General features: G+C 42.7%; 1 protein-coding gene across 1 annotated transcript in view; it reads right to left on the bottom strand.

Moving 5' to 3' along the window:
• Nucleotides 1–18525, bottom strand: part of LOC147035470 (uncharacterized) — a 213875-nt gene that overhangs the window by 185810 nt on the left and 9540 nt on the right. The window contains exons 6-7 of the mRNA XM_085867696.1: nt 15238–15306; nt 1025–1060 (exon numbers count right to left, since the gene is read on the bottom strand). Of these exons, the coding sequence (XP_085723822.1) occupies nt 1025–1060; nt 15238–15306 (105 nt within the window). The remainder of the gene's footprint in view (nt 1–1024; nt 1061–15237; nt 15307–18525) is intronic.

Genomic DNA, 18525 nt, shown 5'->3' with positions numbered 1-18525 from the left:
TATTTGAATACTACTACAATACAGTTATTACCTGAAAAAATTTCAAGCTTCTGGGATGGGTCAATAAAAATATATGGGGTCTCAAAGTTGGGTCTTCATACAAAACCAACATGTTTTTTCTGGATTTCAACTGATCAGGTCATAAAATTTAATGGAGGTATACTCAGTTTTATGTTTGTTTCTTACAGAGCAGTTATAGAAAAATAATCTCTGAAAATTTCAAGGCTCTAGCATTAATATTTAAAAAGTTGTGGGAGTTTAAATATAGCCGTTCATTTTGTGATGCTCGCAACGACCATAAAAATAGGGCCACAACCACATTTTCAACCCTCAATATCTCGGAGTTGACCGCATCTATGGACCTAAAATTTTACGTAGCTTCATTTTGATACCTGGGTACTATTTTATGAAAGTTTAAAGTAAATCTGAGGGGGTCAACTGGGAGGCCCCGGTGATATGAGGTGGAATGACTCCACACACATATACGTGACATATTATACTGGAGGTGATACACACATAATGTTGTGCTGTACATTGTATACACATTTAATGTTAAATTGTATATTTATGTACACATTATATGTGAAATATTACACTGTATGTTACACACATATGTTATTCTGTATATTATGTACACACATAATGACATTTTGTATATTTATGTACACACATATTATATGTGACATAATTTACTGAATATTATTTACACACATAATTTTATACTGTACATTATATACACACATATTGAACATGACATATTATGGTGTATATTACATACACACATATATGTGACATGTTGTACTGTACATAATACACATATTACATGTGACATATACTGTATATTATATACACACATAATATACATGACATGTTATACTGTACATTATATACATATGTATTATATGTAATGTATTGAACGCTAGTTTGTGAAATTTTCTTCCTTTTTTTAGATAAACCTGCAACAAAGATCATTATTCACTCTCTTATGGTCATTGTACTGATGATTTAAGTTTTGTTTACTTACAGATAGACCTGATCGACCTGGTGGGCCTGGCATCCCCTGAAATAAAAAACAAAAGCAGAAAAACCAAGTTATTTTCAACACAAAATCATCTTGTATAAAGAAACAAAATCAGAATTAATCAGAATTAAAAGTTCATCCAACCCGGGATGTCCAAGGATCCCATGTCTCGTGGAATGGGGGAACAGAGAAGACTCACAAGGGTCATTCCATGTCAGATCATCAAAGAATCTGCCGTCATTTCTCAGATTTTTGTAAAACTTTGGGAACCAATTGGGACCCATGAAAAACGGCAAGAACTCAAATATTTTTGCTAACAGCCTCTTAATTAGTGAGATACAGACTAACGAACTTTGGACTAATTAGCACGACGTCGCGAATTCAAATGGCCATATCTCTAAAAGTATAACACCTAGAGAGCTGGTTTTGGTGTCATTTTAAAGGTATTTTCATGCCCCATGAATTTGTCTGGGCAACATTTTCCTACCTCCAACCACAAAAAGTTATCACAAAATATAAACTTCAATCGTGAATCCCCAAAAAATGTCCTTCAAATTTCCTCAAATTCATCCCAGAGGTACCTTATGATGTCAAGAAGCTTCCACATAAGTTTTGTGATGGGCACTCCAATAGTTTCTGAGATATGAGCAATAATGTACATGTACGTATGGTATATAGGTTCGAAAATCAGCATTTGCAATGTATTATACAATCATTCTAACCTAGCCATGACAGGGAACACAGGGAATGACCATCAATTGCTTTGAAGTATCATATACTTTCATTTTCAACTGGGCCTGAGGGGAAGAAACAAGTGCTGCTGTTGCTGCATTGAAGAGGAAATTGAAAGCCTAAGTCAGGTTAGTGAACACTGTGTACTTGAACTCACTTGTTGATTGTATAATACATTACAAATGCTGATTTTCGAACCTATATGCCATACGTACATGTACATTATTGCTCATATCTCAGAAACTATTGGAGTGCCCATCACAAAATTTATGTGGAAGCTTCTTGACATCATAAGGTACCTCTGGGATGAATTTGAGGAAATTTGAAGGATACATTTTTTGGGGATTCACGATTGAAGTTTATATTTTGTGATAACTTTTTTGTGATTGGAGGTAGGAAAATGTTGCCCAGACAAATTCATAGGGCATGAAAATACCTTTAAAATGACACCAAAACCAGCTCTCTCGGTGTTATACTTTTAGAGATATGGCCATTTGAATTCGCGACGTCGTGCTAATTAGTCCAAAGTTCGTTAGTCTGTATCTCACTAATTAAGAGGCTGTTAGCAAAAAATATTTGAGTTCTTGCCGTTTTTCATGGGTCCCAATTGGTTCCCAAAGTTTTACAAAAATCTGAGAGATGACGGCAGATTCTTTGATGATTTGACATGGAATGACCCACAAACATCCCAGACCAATTCCTTGTTTTAATGTAAACTGCTTTTATCCTTTGTTTTAATGTAAGCTGTTTTTTTTAATGGAACTGTTTTTAATCCTTTGCTTTAACATTTTGTCCGCAGCCTGATGGAGTACTGCTCTCCCCTCAGAGCTGGTGCTCCTGCCTCTCACCTTTCTCGGCTTCACGCGTGGAACCGATGGCATTTAGGATCATTGGTATCTCCCACGATGGGGCTGAGTCTTTGTTTCTCTCACTCTCTCACCGCCGGCAGGTCGGTGGTCTTAGTGCCTTCTACTGTCTCCTCTCTTGCCTCGCTCCCCTCCCCCCTGCTCTGTCTACAATCTGTCCCCCCCCCCCCCCATATTTCCGCAGGGTGATCAAGGTCCACTAGCAACCTCCTTCTGGTAAAACTACCAAAATCAAGAATCACTGCTCACCTTCACTCTTTTATTCCTCTTTTTCCCCACCTTTGGAACAAACTCCCACACTCTCTTCAATCTCACTCTTCCCTCCATCTCTTCAAAACAGCTGTTCACCACAATCTCTTATCTTCCCCCATCCAAAACCACAATCTTTTCTACCCCTGTTAATCTACCCCAAACCCACCTCCTTCAAAATCCTTGCTTTCATTCCTGAAAGTCCCTGCCGTGTAAGGACCTGAAAGTCCCTGTAGTGTCCATCTTGCATACCCCATGTTCCACACCACATCCCTCTCCCTTCCACAGAGCTCCTAATATCTCTATTTCCCACTGTTTTGTCCTTACCTCTCCTGCCCCTCTTGTCTCCTGCTCCCCTTGTACATTCTGTGTGTTAGCTGTCATACAGGCCTTGACATTTATACAAAAAAAAACTTTTTTCATTGCTTTAACATGAACTTTTTTCATCCCTTTGTTTTAATGTAAACTGTTTTTTATCATTGGTCTTAATGTAAGTTGGTTTTTATCCTTTGTTTTAAATGGAACCTGTTTTTAATCCTTTTTTTAAAAATGTAAACTGTTTTTTATCCCTTATTTTAATGGAAACTGGTTTGTATCCTTTGTTTTAATGGAAACTTTTTTATGCTTTGTTTTAATCCTTTGTTTTACTGTCAGCTGTTTCTTAATCCTTTGTTTTAATGTAAAAAAAATATCCTTTGTTTTAATGGAAACTGGTTTATTATGCTTTGTTTTAATCCTTTGTTTTAATGTAAACTGTTTTTAAACCTTTAATTTTTTTTTTGCTGCTTTTTTAATACACAATGTCTGGACTCGTATAAGAGCTAATACATAGAATATATAACAAGGGAAGCAGGAGACAAGAGGGGCAGGAGAGGGAAGCACAAAACAGTAGGGAACAGAGACATGAGGAGACCTATGGAAGGGAGAGGGATGGGGATGGGTCAGGGTACATGGGGTAAACAAGATGGACACTACAGGGATTTTCAGGAAGGGAAGCAGGGAATTTGATGGAGGTTGGTTTTGGATGGATTAACAGGGGTAGAAAAGATCATGGTCTTGGATGGAGGAAGATAAGGGATGGTGGTGAACAGGTGTTTTGAAGACCTGGAGGGAATAGTGGGATTGAAGAGGGTGTGGGAGTTTGTTATAAAGGTGGAAAAAAGAGGAATGAAAGAATGAAGGTGAGCAGTGATTTTTCATTTTGGTAGTTTTACCAGAAGGGGGTTATTGACGGACCTTGAGCGCCCTGCGGAAATATGGGGGGGGGGGTGGGGGACATGACAGCTTTGCTGTCATATAAACTGTTTTTTATCCTTTGCTTTGATGTAAATTGTTTTTTTTTATCCTTTGTTTTAATATAAACATTTTTTTATCCTTTGTTTTAATATAAACATTTTCTTATCCTTTGTTTTAATGTGTGGAAGAAAAATAATTATATTCATATACTCTCAATTATAATTGTTGCTGGTACTTTATAAATTTAATTTTTGTGCTATAGTCGAATTGGCTGTCAATAATGTTTCCCTTTTCCCAAGAATCTTTTGACCGACATATTGATAAAAAGAATACCTTACTATGAAAAAGGTCTCGCTCGCTGCATCGAAACAAGGTGACCTGGTTGATAACATTCTCTCCCTCCCACCCAAAGTGGACACATATTGCAGTTTTGAGTTATTTTGCCTTCTTTTTGAGTGATTCTCACCCTCCCATTCTCTGGAATGTCAAATTGTGTACAAGAAGAATTTCTTCAGGCTTTTGTTTCAGTGAAGTCCATTCAAATGTTTCAGTGAATCATTCAATGTTCTTCCTCCGTATATACGAAATTAAAGATTCTCCGTTTGTATGCTGATCCAACTTGTGGAAATAGAGTTCTTTTCCACCACAAATGTAAATGTTTTTAATCCTCTTTTTAGTGCAAACTTTTTATTCCTTTGTTTTAATGTGAACTGTTTTTTTGATTTGCTTTTACATAAACTTTTCTTTAATCCTCTGTTTTAATATAAATTGTTTTTTTATCCTTCATTTTAATGCAAATGGGTTTTTTATCGTTTGTTTTCATTTATTTGTTTTTAATCTTTTGCTATAATTTAAACTGTTTTTAATTCTTTGCTTTAATGTAAAAAGTTTTTAATCCTTTGCTTTAATGTAAACTGTTTTTTTTACCTTTTGTTGGGATTCGCTAGATATCCATTATTGTCGGGTTTTCCGTGTGTGTGTGTGTGTGTGTGTGTGTGTGTGTGTGTGTGTGTGTGTGTGTGGCTGCAACACGAGGCTCCAAAGCACAAACCAGCAAACCGATTTCGATGAAACTTGGCGAACAGGTGCCATATGAGCTGGGAGTGTGCGCGTTTGAGTTTCGTTGCTCAGCAACCACCCGTTGCTATGCAGCGGCCGAAAAACCGCGTTTTAAGAACCCAAATGGTAACTGACGTAGCATGGCTTCTATGATATGTAGAGCGACCGGACCAACTCTTTCATCCCCTCTTCCTGTGCAGGCTGGAGTTCCTCAAGGTAGCGTTCTGGGCCCTGTTCTTTTTCTGGTTTTCATCAATGATCTCTCGGACTCTCTGGAAAATCCTCTATTTCTCTTTGCCGACGACTCCACCCTCTGCCGTACCATCTGTCATCCCTCAGACCGGCAAGCAGCAGCTTCTTCGCTCACTGCAGATCTGGATAAAATCACAAACTGGTCCAACACGTGGAACATGTCTTTCAATCCACACAAATCTCACACTCTCACTATGTCTCTTCGAAAGGACCGTTTACAAAACCCCCCCATCCACTTTCTCAACAATCCTCTGGAAGAAGTCTTTTCTTTCAAGCTTCTGGGTCTCACTATCTGCCATGACCTTTCCTGGGAAAGTCACATTTCCAACCTTGCCTCAAAAGCCAGTCGCCGACTGGGAATCCTCCGTCGTGCAAAGTCCTTCCTCGGCCCTCTTGAGCTCCTGACTACTTACAAAGCTTTTGTCCGTAGCCTGATGGAGTACTGCTCTCCCCTCTGGGCTGGTGCTCCTGCCTCCCACCTTTCTCGACTTCACGCTGTCGAAACCAGGGCTTTTAAGATCATTGGCATCTCCCGCAATGAAGCTGAGTCTTTGGGCCTCTCACTCAATCACCGCAGGTTGGTCGGTGGTCTTTCTGTCTTCTACCGACTCCTCTCCAGCCTTGCCCCCTGCTCTCTCTGCGATTTGTCCCAACCACATTTCCACAGGGCGCTCAAGGTCCGCCAACAACCCCCTTCTGGTAAAACTACCAAAATCACGAATCACTGCTCATCTTCACTCTTTCATTCCTCTTTTTTCCCGCCTTTGGAATAAACTTCCTCACTCTATTCTTTCCCATTCTTCCCTCCAGGCTTTCAAAACAGCTGTTCACCACCACCTCTTATCTTCCCCCATCCAAATCCTCGATCTTTTCTACCCCCGATAATCCATCCAAGCCCACTTCCTTCAATTCTCCTGCTTTCCTTCCTGAAAGTCCCTGTAATGTCCATCTTCTCCTCGCCATGTTCCCCGTCCCATCCCCATCCCTCTCCCTTCCACAGTTCACCTGTGTCTGTTCCCCAATGTTTTGTCCCTTCCACTCCCACCCCTCTTGTCTCATGCCTCCTTGCTGTGAGTTGTGTGTTAGCTCTCATACGAGCCTCGACCAAGGTATACAAAAAAAATTAAAAAATAAAAAATAAAAAAAAAACTCCTGCCTATTCCTTGCATCCCCATCTAGTTATCGCGACAGCATAACGTTCCTCTATCTCTCATAGTTTCCGAAAGGCAGCCCTCCGAATGCAGAAAGGTGGTGAACCAGGGAATATGTTAAGTGACCTTGACCTCAGAAACCGTCGATGGCGGAACGTTCAAATTTGGTGTATGGATAGAATTTAATAACTACTACAAAATTGAATCGCAGCATTTTTCCAGATTTGATCACCAAGGGTGTCGGGGCTGAAATACGCAAAATTCGAAAAAATACTTTTTCTCGACTTACGTTCACTATTTTCAATACTTGTCCTACAGTTTTGAATGTGGAGAAATGAGACTTCGGAATTAAACACTTCGAGATATTTAGAAAATTTTACTCGAGCCGATTTTTGATTTAGGTTTTATTTTTCAAATGGTAGTCCTGTGAGGAGTGTCAGTTGGCAAAATACGCAATAGGAAAAATCTTGCCAGGCAGAGGAACAATTGTATGTGAACCAATACGTCTTGGCAATGAATCTTCGTCGGTGGATCGGTCAGAATGAAAAGCATCATATCCAGCGCTTCGATCCTAGCGGATCCCTCGTCGCCTACCGGCTTGTTTTAATCCTTTGTTTCAATATAAATGGTTTTTTATCCTTCCTTTTACTATAAACTGTCTTAAATCCTTTGCTTTAATACAAGCTGTTTTTAAGCCTTTGCTTTTATGTAAATGGTAATGCTTTGCGGTGAAGATCCAGGTAAAATGTGTGTATTAAAAGCATGGTAAACTCATGGTGAAATGCATGTGCTAAAAGCATGGTAAAACTAGAAGCATGGTAAAATACATGTACTAAAGGTATGGTAAAAGGCATGTAATAAAGTCATGGCAAATGTCTGTAGTAAAATCATGGTAAACTTCTTGTACTAAAAGCACAGTAACATTTATGTGCTAAATGCACGGTAAATGCCTGTACTGAAAGCATGGTAAAATGCCTGTAGTAAAAGGCATGGTAAAACTCTTGTACTAAAGGCAGGGTAAACTCATGTGCCAAACGCATGGTAAAACTCCCCCAAATAAAAGCACGGGAGCGCGCCTGCACTAAACTCATGATAAAACTCCTGTACTAAAAGCATGGCAACAATCATGTACTAAAGGCATGGTTAAACTCGTGTACTAAAAGTACTGTCAAACATCTGTGCAAAAATATTGGTGAAATGTCAGTGAATTCTAAGAAGGCTAAAGAGTACAGTAATGTACATGCTGGTTAAAGAATACGGTAATGTACATGCTGGTTAAAGAGTACAGTATAATGTATGTGCTGGTTAAAAAGTACAGTGATGTTGTGGAAAATGAAATAAAGTTAAATTTGTGTGCTTGGTGGATTTAATAAATAATGCTTAGAAATTCTTGAACAAGGAGATTTGTCCACAGTTGTCAAGGGCTTTGGTAAATACTGCTGCCTTTGTTGAAAAAGAGTTACACTGGCCTCCACATACCCTGACCAGAGGCTACGATCTCACACTCCCACATCCTGCATCAGGGCACACCTGGCCAGATATGGAGCTGTTTTTCCTTTATGTTTTAATTAATTTTTGCTTAAAAAGCTCTTTGGAGTTTGACATTGATTAATTAGTTTTCTTGGAAATGATGCTTATGGTATGGTATAGACAATGCCTTGTTCGTAATAATATCAAACTCAGTAAAACTTTGCCAATAGTTAGAGAGTGCTAGGATATTTTACAACAAGCTCTCCTCTCCCTCTGCATGTGTGTATTATTCAACAAACGATCATAATTGGACTATAAAGTCTTTTCTGATTGATAGATATCCAAAATTTCCATGACAATGTACATTCTGGTTAAAAAGTACATTGATGTACATGCTGGTTAAAGAGCATGGTGATGTACATCAGTGGCATACCCAGAGGGGGTGCGTCGGGTGAGTACACACCTCTCTCCAATGTCATGACAATAGACACGAATGGATTCACATTGCAGGGACCAACTGCTGGATAAATTAGCACATGCGCACAACATGTACAAGCCAGAAGAATACAACCAATCAAGAAAAAGTATATGATTCACCAATATTACATCTCTCCTTTCAGTCTGAGGAGTAATAGACTGAAAATAGCAAAAACAAACTTTATAACCAGCTAACGAATACTAAAATATCACGTATTATGACTATGAAAGAATGTAGTCCTTCCGCCTTTAGGGCAGGGCCCTGGTGTGCTGTGATCTGCGACGATGGGGTTGAGGAGATGGGGAGTTCTTCGCACTTGGAGGAGATGGGGAGTTCTCAGCATTTGGAGGAGATGGGGAGTTCTCAGCACTTGGAGGAGATGGGGAGTTCTCAGCACTTGGAGGAGATGGGGAGTTCTCAGCACTTGGAGGAGATGGGGAGTTCTCAGCACTTGGAGGAGATGGGGAGTTCTCAGCACTTGGAGGAGATGGGGAGTTCTCAGCACTTGGAGGAGATGGGGAGTTCTCAGCACTTGGAGGAGATGGGGAGTTCTCAGCACTTGGAGGAGATGGGGAGTTCTCAGCACTTGGAGGAGATGGGGAGTTCTCAGCACTTGGAGGTGGTATTGGTGTCATGTCCACAGATTTCATTGCTGAAATGACCGAAGCAGCTGTAAGCCCATTTAGCTGTGACGCCTCAGGAAATTTTGAGTCGTCAACCACAATGCGGTCATCTTTAACAATGAAGTGAAATATATCAGCACCCAGCTTCTGCCATGGGTGATCAGGGATGCTGTGTGGGATGAGTGGCTCTTTCTGATTGGCAGTCCAAAATCTGGAATAGACCCCACACTCAGCAACACGCAATTCTGTCTTTTGACATGCCTAACCAGTACAAGACAGGTCTTGCATGTGCCTTGCACTTATCAGCTCCTAGATTCCCTTCATAAATGAGAGAAAGTATGTCCTGTTGCATTACCGCTGGAACGATGATCCGCTCACCACACAACAGCAAACCTTCAAGCTTGATAGATGTTCTCCCGAACAGGCCAGAACGGTTTCACCATCAGACACTTAGGCTCGATGCGCAGGCCAGCCTTGTGTGATGGTAGTCCTGAGCTGTTGAAGCACTGGACCAAGTGATGTCTCATGTTGTTGTACCTTCATTCTGCTAGTATTGACTAGAAGCTCAATGACTAAATGATGTACGTGAAGATGTATGTTGTCTTCAAACATCTGATTGCATAGAGGCAAACTAGATGGCACTCTGGAGAGTGTGTCTGTGATGTATAGATACTTTCCTAGGATGTCCTGCACTGACACAGTGTATTAGAGAAGGTGAAACATTATGAGCTGAAGTCTGGGTGAGAGCATGTGCAGTGGCTTCTTGACGATAGCCACCAGTGGCTTGTGGTCGGTGTGTACGGTCATGTCAAACCCGTAGATGTACTGATGAAAATGCTCTGCCCCAAGTACGATTCCAAGAAGCTCCTCCTCTATCTGGGCATAGTTCTGTTCGGCAGGTGTTGGAGACTGAGAGGTATATGCTCCAGGATGCTCTTCTTGCAACAGGCATGTGCCCAACCCAGCTGAGGATGCATCAGTTTGAAGAACTGCAACCTTTGCAGGGTCAAAAGAACTTCAACAAGGGCCACTTGGGGATTGAGTATTTTGACAGCTGGTATGCTGCATCATGCTTTCCGTGCCATTCCCAGGTTGCCCCTTTCTTTAGCAGCTGAAGCAATGATGTTGTGATGGTCGACATCTTGAACATGAACCCACCGAGGTAGTTGACCACACCCAGAACTCGCAGCAGCTCCAGCCGTGAATGAGGAGTTGGCAGTTCCAACATGGCTTGCACCTTATCTTCATTCAGGCGAACGCCAGCAGAGGGGAGGACATAATCCATGTATTTTACCTCTGCAACCTTCCACTGGATCTTCTTTGGGTTGAATTTGATATTCTTCTTTGATGTAGGGTCCAATACCTTGTGTACAATGGCATCGTGCTCAACAGGAGTGGTTGTAGCAAGAATCATGTCATCTCCATCCATCCATTGGGACCATACTCTGTGTGGAGCGTTGGTGCTGCCTAAGCAGTCTCTTGGCTATTGGGCACAATCCTGGACAGGTCGACACTCCAACAGAGGATACCAGCAAGCTGGCACTCATTTTGCCGACCTCAGAAGGATGACAGGCAGAGTCAACCCCACCTGGTATTAATTCAATAGCTGAGTGGGATTTGAACTCAGGATCCTGGGATCCCAAACCCACTACCGTAATCATTAAGCCAACACCAGGCATATAATCATGTCATCTGCGATGCAAAATACTCCATCAATGTCTCCTTAATGTACTTTCATTTCTCTTTTGGAGAACTTCACTGGCTGATGTGACACTGAATGGGAGACGGTTAAAACAATGATGCCCCAGAAGATAATTAAAAGTGCACCTAAGGGCACTCTCATGGTCTAATTTAACCTGCCAGAATGAGTCCTTCTGGTCAAATATACCGAAGACCTGATTTCTGGCGAGTTGACCCATGACTTCATCTGGTGTCAGGATGGGGTGGTACTCACACTTCATGGCATTGTGGAGATTCCTGGAGTCGAGACACAATCATGATTTATCTTTCTTCTCAACGACGACGAGATTATGCACCTAGTCAATTGGTCCATCCACCTTGGAAATGATGCTCTGTGCCTCCATGTCAAGCAATTTGGCCTTCAAGCACTCGTGTAGGCTGAGAGGCACGTGATGATGTGGCTCGATGACTGGCTGAATGGACGGATCCAGCTCAATGTGGTATGGTGTATCGAATTTCCCCAGGGCAGTGAACAAATCTGCATAGCAAGCCTGGACATTGTCTCGGCTAGTGTAAGGTCAGGCTGCGGTGAAGCCACTGACATCACAAGTGCCATGCATGTCGACGTGTGAAGACTGAGAACAGGAGGCGCATTGGTGTTGACCGCATAGAAGTCAAAGTGCCCTGTCGACGACCCAGCGATGCATTGTAGCTTGGCCACTCCATGATGAGGGATGGTGCCCCCACTGTAGGTCTTCAATAGGATCGGCGAGTCGATAGTCTTAACAGGCTTCTCCATGGAATTGAATTCTGACACCTTGTCATGACAAGCCTGGTGTTGGCTCCACAGGTAGGGTGGTGGCTTGGGATCCTAGGGTCCTGAGTTCGAGCCCCGTTTGCCACTGAATTAATACCAGGGGTTAGCTCAGCCTGTCATCCTTATGATGTCGGCGAAACGAGCACCAGTATACTGGGAATAGGGGCACTGTATCAGTGGCAGAGCTGCGCCCATAACCAATGGTGCAACCAGCAGCCAAAAAGGCAACACACAATGGGAACCATGTCATGGCGATAGATACTAATGGATTCACACTGCAGGGACCAACTGCTGGATTTATTAGCGCATGTGCACAAAATGTATGTGCATTTTACAGATGAATGTGCAAGGCCAGATGAATACAACCAAGCAAGCAAGCATATGATTCACCAATATCATTACAACCAACAAAAAATATCCACATTATTTTGAGTCATATGTCCTGAGATGATTTTAAAATATCTATCCCTATCCCTCTCTTTTTCCCAGCCTATACCCCTCTCTCTTTCTCTCCCAACCTTATCCCTCTTTCTCTCCCAACCTTATCCCTCTTTCTCTCCCACCCCTATCACTCTCTCTCATCCACCCCTGTCCCCCCTCCCCCAGCCTTATCCCCCTCTCTGTGACTCTCTCTCCCCTATCTCTCTCTCTCCCCCTATCCCTTTATATCTCTCTCTCCCCTATCTCACTCTTTCCCACCCCTTTCCCTCTCTCTCTCCCCCCTATCTCTCTCTCTCCCTCCCCTATCCCCCCTCTCTCACTCTCTCTCTCTCCCACCCCTACCCCTCCCCCTCTCTCTCCCACCCCTATCCCCCTCTCTCTCTCTCTCTCCCTCCCCTATCCCCCTCTCTCACTCTCTCTCCCACCCCTACCCCTCCCCCTCTCTCTCTCCCACCCCTATCCCCCCTCTCTCTCTCTCCCCCACCCCTGTCCCCCCTCTCTCTCTCTCCCCCCTATCCCCCTCTCTCCCCCCCCAACTCTCTCTCTCTCCCTCCCCTATCCCCCCTCTCCAACTCTCTCTCCCACCCCTACCCCTCCCCCCTCTCTCTCTCTCTCTCTCCCACCCCTATCCCCCTCTCTCTCTCTCTCCCCCCCATCCCCCTCTCTCCCCCCATCTCTCTCACTCTCTCCCTCCCCTATCCCCCTCTATCACTCTCTCTCCCAACCCTTTTCTTTTTTTCTCTCTCTCTCTCTCTCTCTCTCTCTCTCTCTCTCTCTCTCTCTCTCTCTCTCTCTCTCTCTCTCTCTCTCTCTCTCTCTCTCTCTCTCTCTCTCTCTCTCTCTCTCTCTCTCTCTCTCTCTCTCTCTCTCTCTCTCTCTCTCTCTCTCTCTCTCTCTCTCTCTCTCTCTCTCTCTCTCTCTCTCCCACCCCTATCCCCCTCTCTCTCCCTCTTCCCTCCACCCCCCTTCTTAATATTCCTGTCAGCGAAGCGACGGGTTGTATTTGCTCGTTAAAAAATATAATGTAAAATGCCATTTCGCCAAATCAAGTCGTTTTATTGGTGATTTTTCACCCTTTGTGGGGAATCAGTTTGTTGCTGACACCTTAAGCTTTATATTGAGCATCCTAACTTAAGGACAAGCATGGCCCAAGACAGGTTGTCTGAATTTGACCTCATGCACATTCACTACCACTTTGGTGTTGATGAGGAAAGGTTGCTGAATTAGTTTGCCAGGAAGCATCTTAGAAGGCTGGAACTTGTAACCCTGCTGAAAGACGTGGTAAACAATAAGTAGCTGCCACGATGTATTTTTAAAATTTCCCCAGATCAGCTCATTATGCTGAATCCGGCCTCTTAACCTGTAAGATCGTCGTTGAAAAATCATGCTTTTGATCATTAACTTCGTGTCCAACACATATAGACTTGAATAATATACTTACTTGTAATATTGAAACAAAAGTATAATGTTTATATACATTATATATATATATATATATATATATATATATATATATATATATATATATATATATATATATATATATATATATATCTAACCCAATCAATACACACACTTCACAATAACCCACATCTGTGTATTCATATTACATGGTGCTTTCCTTTTCTAATATTGTGTCTCCTGTCACAAATTACTGAGTGAATTGAACTTAAACTCGAACTTTGATCGGTATTCGAGACTTCAATCAATGAAATATTACTTTATATGCTGCCATGTTGATGCCATAGTGACATATGGCCTGAAAACACCCCAAAATGATAACGCATTGGAAGAACTCTCTCTCTTTTTTCGACATTGCGATAAAGCAGAGGCGTGCGTAGCATCCCATAACAGGCATGATGGTGTTGCACTATCATGCTCTCAGCGGTCCAACTTTTTGAAACTTCACCACCACCACCCTCCCGCAACGAAAATGCTGCATACGGGCTTGTACGTGCTGGTTGTAAAGAGTCCGGTGATGTACGTGCTGGTTGTAAAGAGTCCGGTGATGTACGTGCTGGTTGTAAAGAGTCCGGTGATGTACGTGCTGGTTGTAAAGAGAGTCCGGTGATGTACGTGCTGGTTGTAAAGAGAGTCCGGTGATGTACGTGCTGGTTGTAAAGAGTCCGGTGATGTACGTGCTGGTTGTAAATAGTCCGGTGATGTACGTGCTGGTTGTGAAGAGTCCGGTGATGTACGTGCTGGTTGTAAAGAGAGTCCGGTGATGTACGTGCTGGTTGTAAAGAGTCCGGTGATGTACGTGCTGGTTGTGAAGAGTCCGGTGATGTACGTGCTGGTTGTAAAGAGAGTCCGGTGATGTACGTGCTGGTTGTAAAGAGAGTCCGGTGATGTACGTGCTGGTTGTAAATAGTCCGGTGATGTACGTGCTGGTTGTAAATAGTCCGGTGATGTACGTGCTGGTTGTAAAGAGAGTCCGGTGATGTACGTGCTGGTTGTAAAGAGAGTCCGGTGATGTACGTGCTGGTTGTAAAGAGAGTCCGGTGATGTACGTGCTGGTTGTAAATAGTCCGGTGATGTACGTGCTGGTTGTAAATAGTCCGGTGATGTACGTGCTGGTTGTAAAGAGAGTCCGGTGATGTACGTGCTGGTTGTAAAGAGTCCGGTGATGTACGTGCTGGTTGTGAAGAGTCCGGTGATGTACGTGCTGGTTGTAAAGAGAGTCTGGTGATGTACGTGCTGGTTGTAAAGAGAGTCCGGTGATGTACGTGCTGGTTGTAAATAGTCCGGTGATGTACGTGCTGGTTGTAAATAGTCCGGTGATGTACGTGCTGGTTGTAAAGAGAGTCCGGTGATGTACGTGCTGGTTGTAAAGAGAGTCCGGTGATGTACGTGCTGGTTGTAAAGAGAGTCCGGTGATGTACGTGCTGGTTGTAAAGAGAGTCCGGTGATGTACGTGCTGGTTGTAAAGAGAGTCCGGTGATGTACGTGCTGGTTGTAAAGAGAGTCCGGTGATGTACGTGCTGGTTGTAAATAGTCCGGTGATGTACGTGCTGGTTGTAAATAGTCCGGTGATGTACGTGCTGGTTAAAGAGTACGGTTCTGTATGTGCTGTTCAAAAAGCAATGAAAACCACGCTGTTTAATCAAATACTTTGTTTTAAAGAGGTAAACAAGGTGAATGATGAATAGACAAGGGACTTACATCAGCTCCATCGACCCCGGGCGCACCTGGAGGGCCTGGAACTCCCAGGCTGAAGCGATCTCCGTCAGGCTGTCAAACACGCACAGTCGCATTCACTCATTACAGAGTATTCCACGGGAGTCAACAGCAACACAACACGGCTTTACAAAGCACGGCTTCACGAAGCACATTCAATACACAGCACGGCTTTACGAAGCACATTCAATACAAAGCACGGCTTTACGAATCACATTCAATACACAGCACGGCTTCACGAAGCACATTCAATACACAGCACGGCTTTACGAAGCACATTCAATACAAAGCACGGCTTTACGAATCACATTCAATACACAGCACGGCTTTACAAAGCACATTCAATACACAGCACGGCTTTACGAAGCACATTCAATCCAAAGCACGGCTTTACGAAGCACATTCAATACAAAGCACGGCTTTACGAAGCACATTCAATACAAAGCACGGCTTTACGAAGCACATTCAATCCAAAGCACGGCTTTACGAAGCACATTCAATACACAGCACGGCTTTACGAAGCACATTCAATACACAGCACGGCTTCACGAAGCACATTCAATACAAAGCACGGCTTTACGAAGAACATTCAATACAAAGCACGGCTTTACGAAGCACATTCAATACAAAGCACGGCTTTACGAAGCACATTCAATACACAGCACGGCTTTACGAAGCACATTCAATACAAAGCATGGCTTTACGAAGCACATTCAATAAAAAGCACGGCTTCACGAAGCACATTCAATACACAGCACGGCTTTACGAAGCACATTCAATACACAGCACGGCTTCACGAAGCACATTCAATACAAAGCACGGCTTTACGAAGAACATTCAATACACAGCACAGCTTTACGAAGAACATTCAATACAAAGCACGGCTTTACGAAGCACATTCAATACAAAGCACGGCTTTACGAAGCACATTCAATACACAGCACGGCTTTACGAAGCACATTCAATACAAAGCATGGCTTTACGAAGCACATTCAATAAAAAGCACGGCTTCACGAAGCACATTCAATACACAGCACGGCTTTACGAAGCACATTCAATACACAGCACGGCTTTACGAAGCACATTCAATACAAAGCACGGCTTCACGAAGCACATCCAATAAAAAGCACGGCTTCACGAAGCACATTCAATACACAGCACAGCTTTACGAAGCACATTCAATACACAGCACGGCTTTACGAAGCACATTCAATACAAAGCACGGCTTCACGAAGCACATTCAATACACAGCACAGCTTTACGAAGCACATTCAATACACAGCACGGCTTTATGAAGCACATTCAATACAAAGCACGGCTTCACGAAGCACATTCAATACACAGCACAGCTTTACGAAGCACATTCAATACAAAGCACGGCTTTACGAAGCACATTCAATACAAAGCATGGCTTCACGAAGCACATTCAATACACAGCACGGCTTTACGAAGCACATCCAATAAAAAGCACGGCTTCACGAAACACATTCAATACACAGCACGGCTTTACGAAGCACATCCAATAAAAAGCACGGCTTCACGAAGCACATTCAATACACAGCACGGCTTCAGAATAACCCAATCAATACATAACACGGCTTGACAACAACCCAATCAATACACAGCACGGCTTTACGAAGCACATTCAATACACAGCACGGCTTCACAATAACCCAATCAATACATAACATGGCTTCACAACAACCCAATCAATACATAACACGGCTTGACAACAACCCAATCAATACACAGCACGGCTTTACGAAGCACATTCAATACACAGCACGGCTTCACAATAACCTAATCAATACATAACATGGCTTCACAACAACCCAATCAATACACAGCGTGTCTTCACAATAACCCAATCAATACACAGCATGTCTTCACAATAACCCAATCAATACATAACACGGCTTGACAACAACCCAATCAATACATAACACGGCTTGACAACAACCCAATCAATACATAACACGGCTTGACAATAACCCAATCAATACATAACACGGCTTGACAACAACCCAATCAATACAGAGCGTGGCTTCACAATAACCCAATCAATTGATAACACGGCTTGACAACAACCCAATCAATACACAGCGTGGCTTCACAATAACCCAATCAATACACAGCGTGGCTTCACAATAACCCAATCAATACACAGCGTGGCTTCACAATAACCCAATCAACACAGAAGATGGCTTCACAATAACCCAATCAATACACAGCACGGCTTCACAATTACCCAATCAATACACAGCGTGGCTTCACAATAACCCAATCAATACACAGCGTGGCTTCACAATAACCCAATCAATACATAACATGGCTTCACAATAACCCAAGCAATACACAGCACGGCTTCACAATAACCCAATCAATACATAACATGGCTTCACAACAACCCAATCAATACACAGCGTGTCTTCACAATAACCCAATCAATACACAGTGTGTCTTCACAATAACCCAATCAATACACAGCATGTCTTCACAATAACCCAATCAATACACAGCACGGCTTCACAATAACCCAATCAATACATAACATGGCTTCACAATAACCCAAGCAATACACAGCACGGCTTCACAATAACCCAATCAATACATAACATGGCTTCACAACAACCCAATCAATACACAGCGTGTCTTCACAATAACCCAATCAATACACAGCATGTCTTCACAATAACCCAATCAATACACAGCACGGCTTCACAACAACCCAATCAATACACAGCACGGCTTTACGAAGCACATTCAATACACAACACGGCTTCACAATAACCCAATACATAACATGGCTTCACAACAACCCAATCAATACACAGCATGGCTTCACAATAACCCAATCAACACAGAAGATGGCTTCACAATAACCCAATCAATACACAGCGTGGCTTCACAATAACCCAAGCAATACACAGCACGGCTTCACAATTACCCAATCAATACACAGCGTGGCTTCACAATAACCCAATCAATACATAACATGGCTTCACAATAACCCAAGCAATACACAGCACGGCTTCACAATAACCCAATCAATACATAACATGGCTTCACAATAACCCAATCAACACAGAAGATGGCTTCACAATTACCCAATCAATACACAGCGTGTCTTCACAATAACCCAATCAATACAGAACATGGCTTCACAATAACCCAATCAACACAGAACATGGCTTCACAATAACCCAATCAATACACAGCATGGCTTCACAATAACCTAAGCAATACACAGCACGGCTTCACAATAACCCAATC

This window comes from Eptatretus burgeri, chromosome 1 (assembly GCF_056783735.1).
Source record: "Eptatretus burgeri isolate ZD-2024b chromosome 1, Ebu_testis_v1, whole genome shotgun sequence".
Lineage (NCBI taxonomy): Eukaryota > Metazoa > Chordata > Myxini > Myxiniformes > Myxinidae > Eptatretus > Eptatretus burgeri.
Note: the sequence above shows the minus strand (reverse complement) of the source record. Positions and strands in the feature narration are given on the sequence as shown.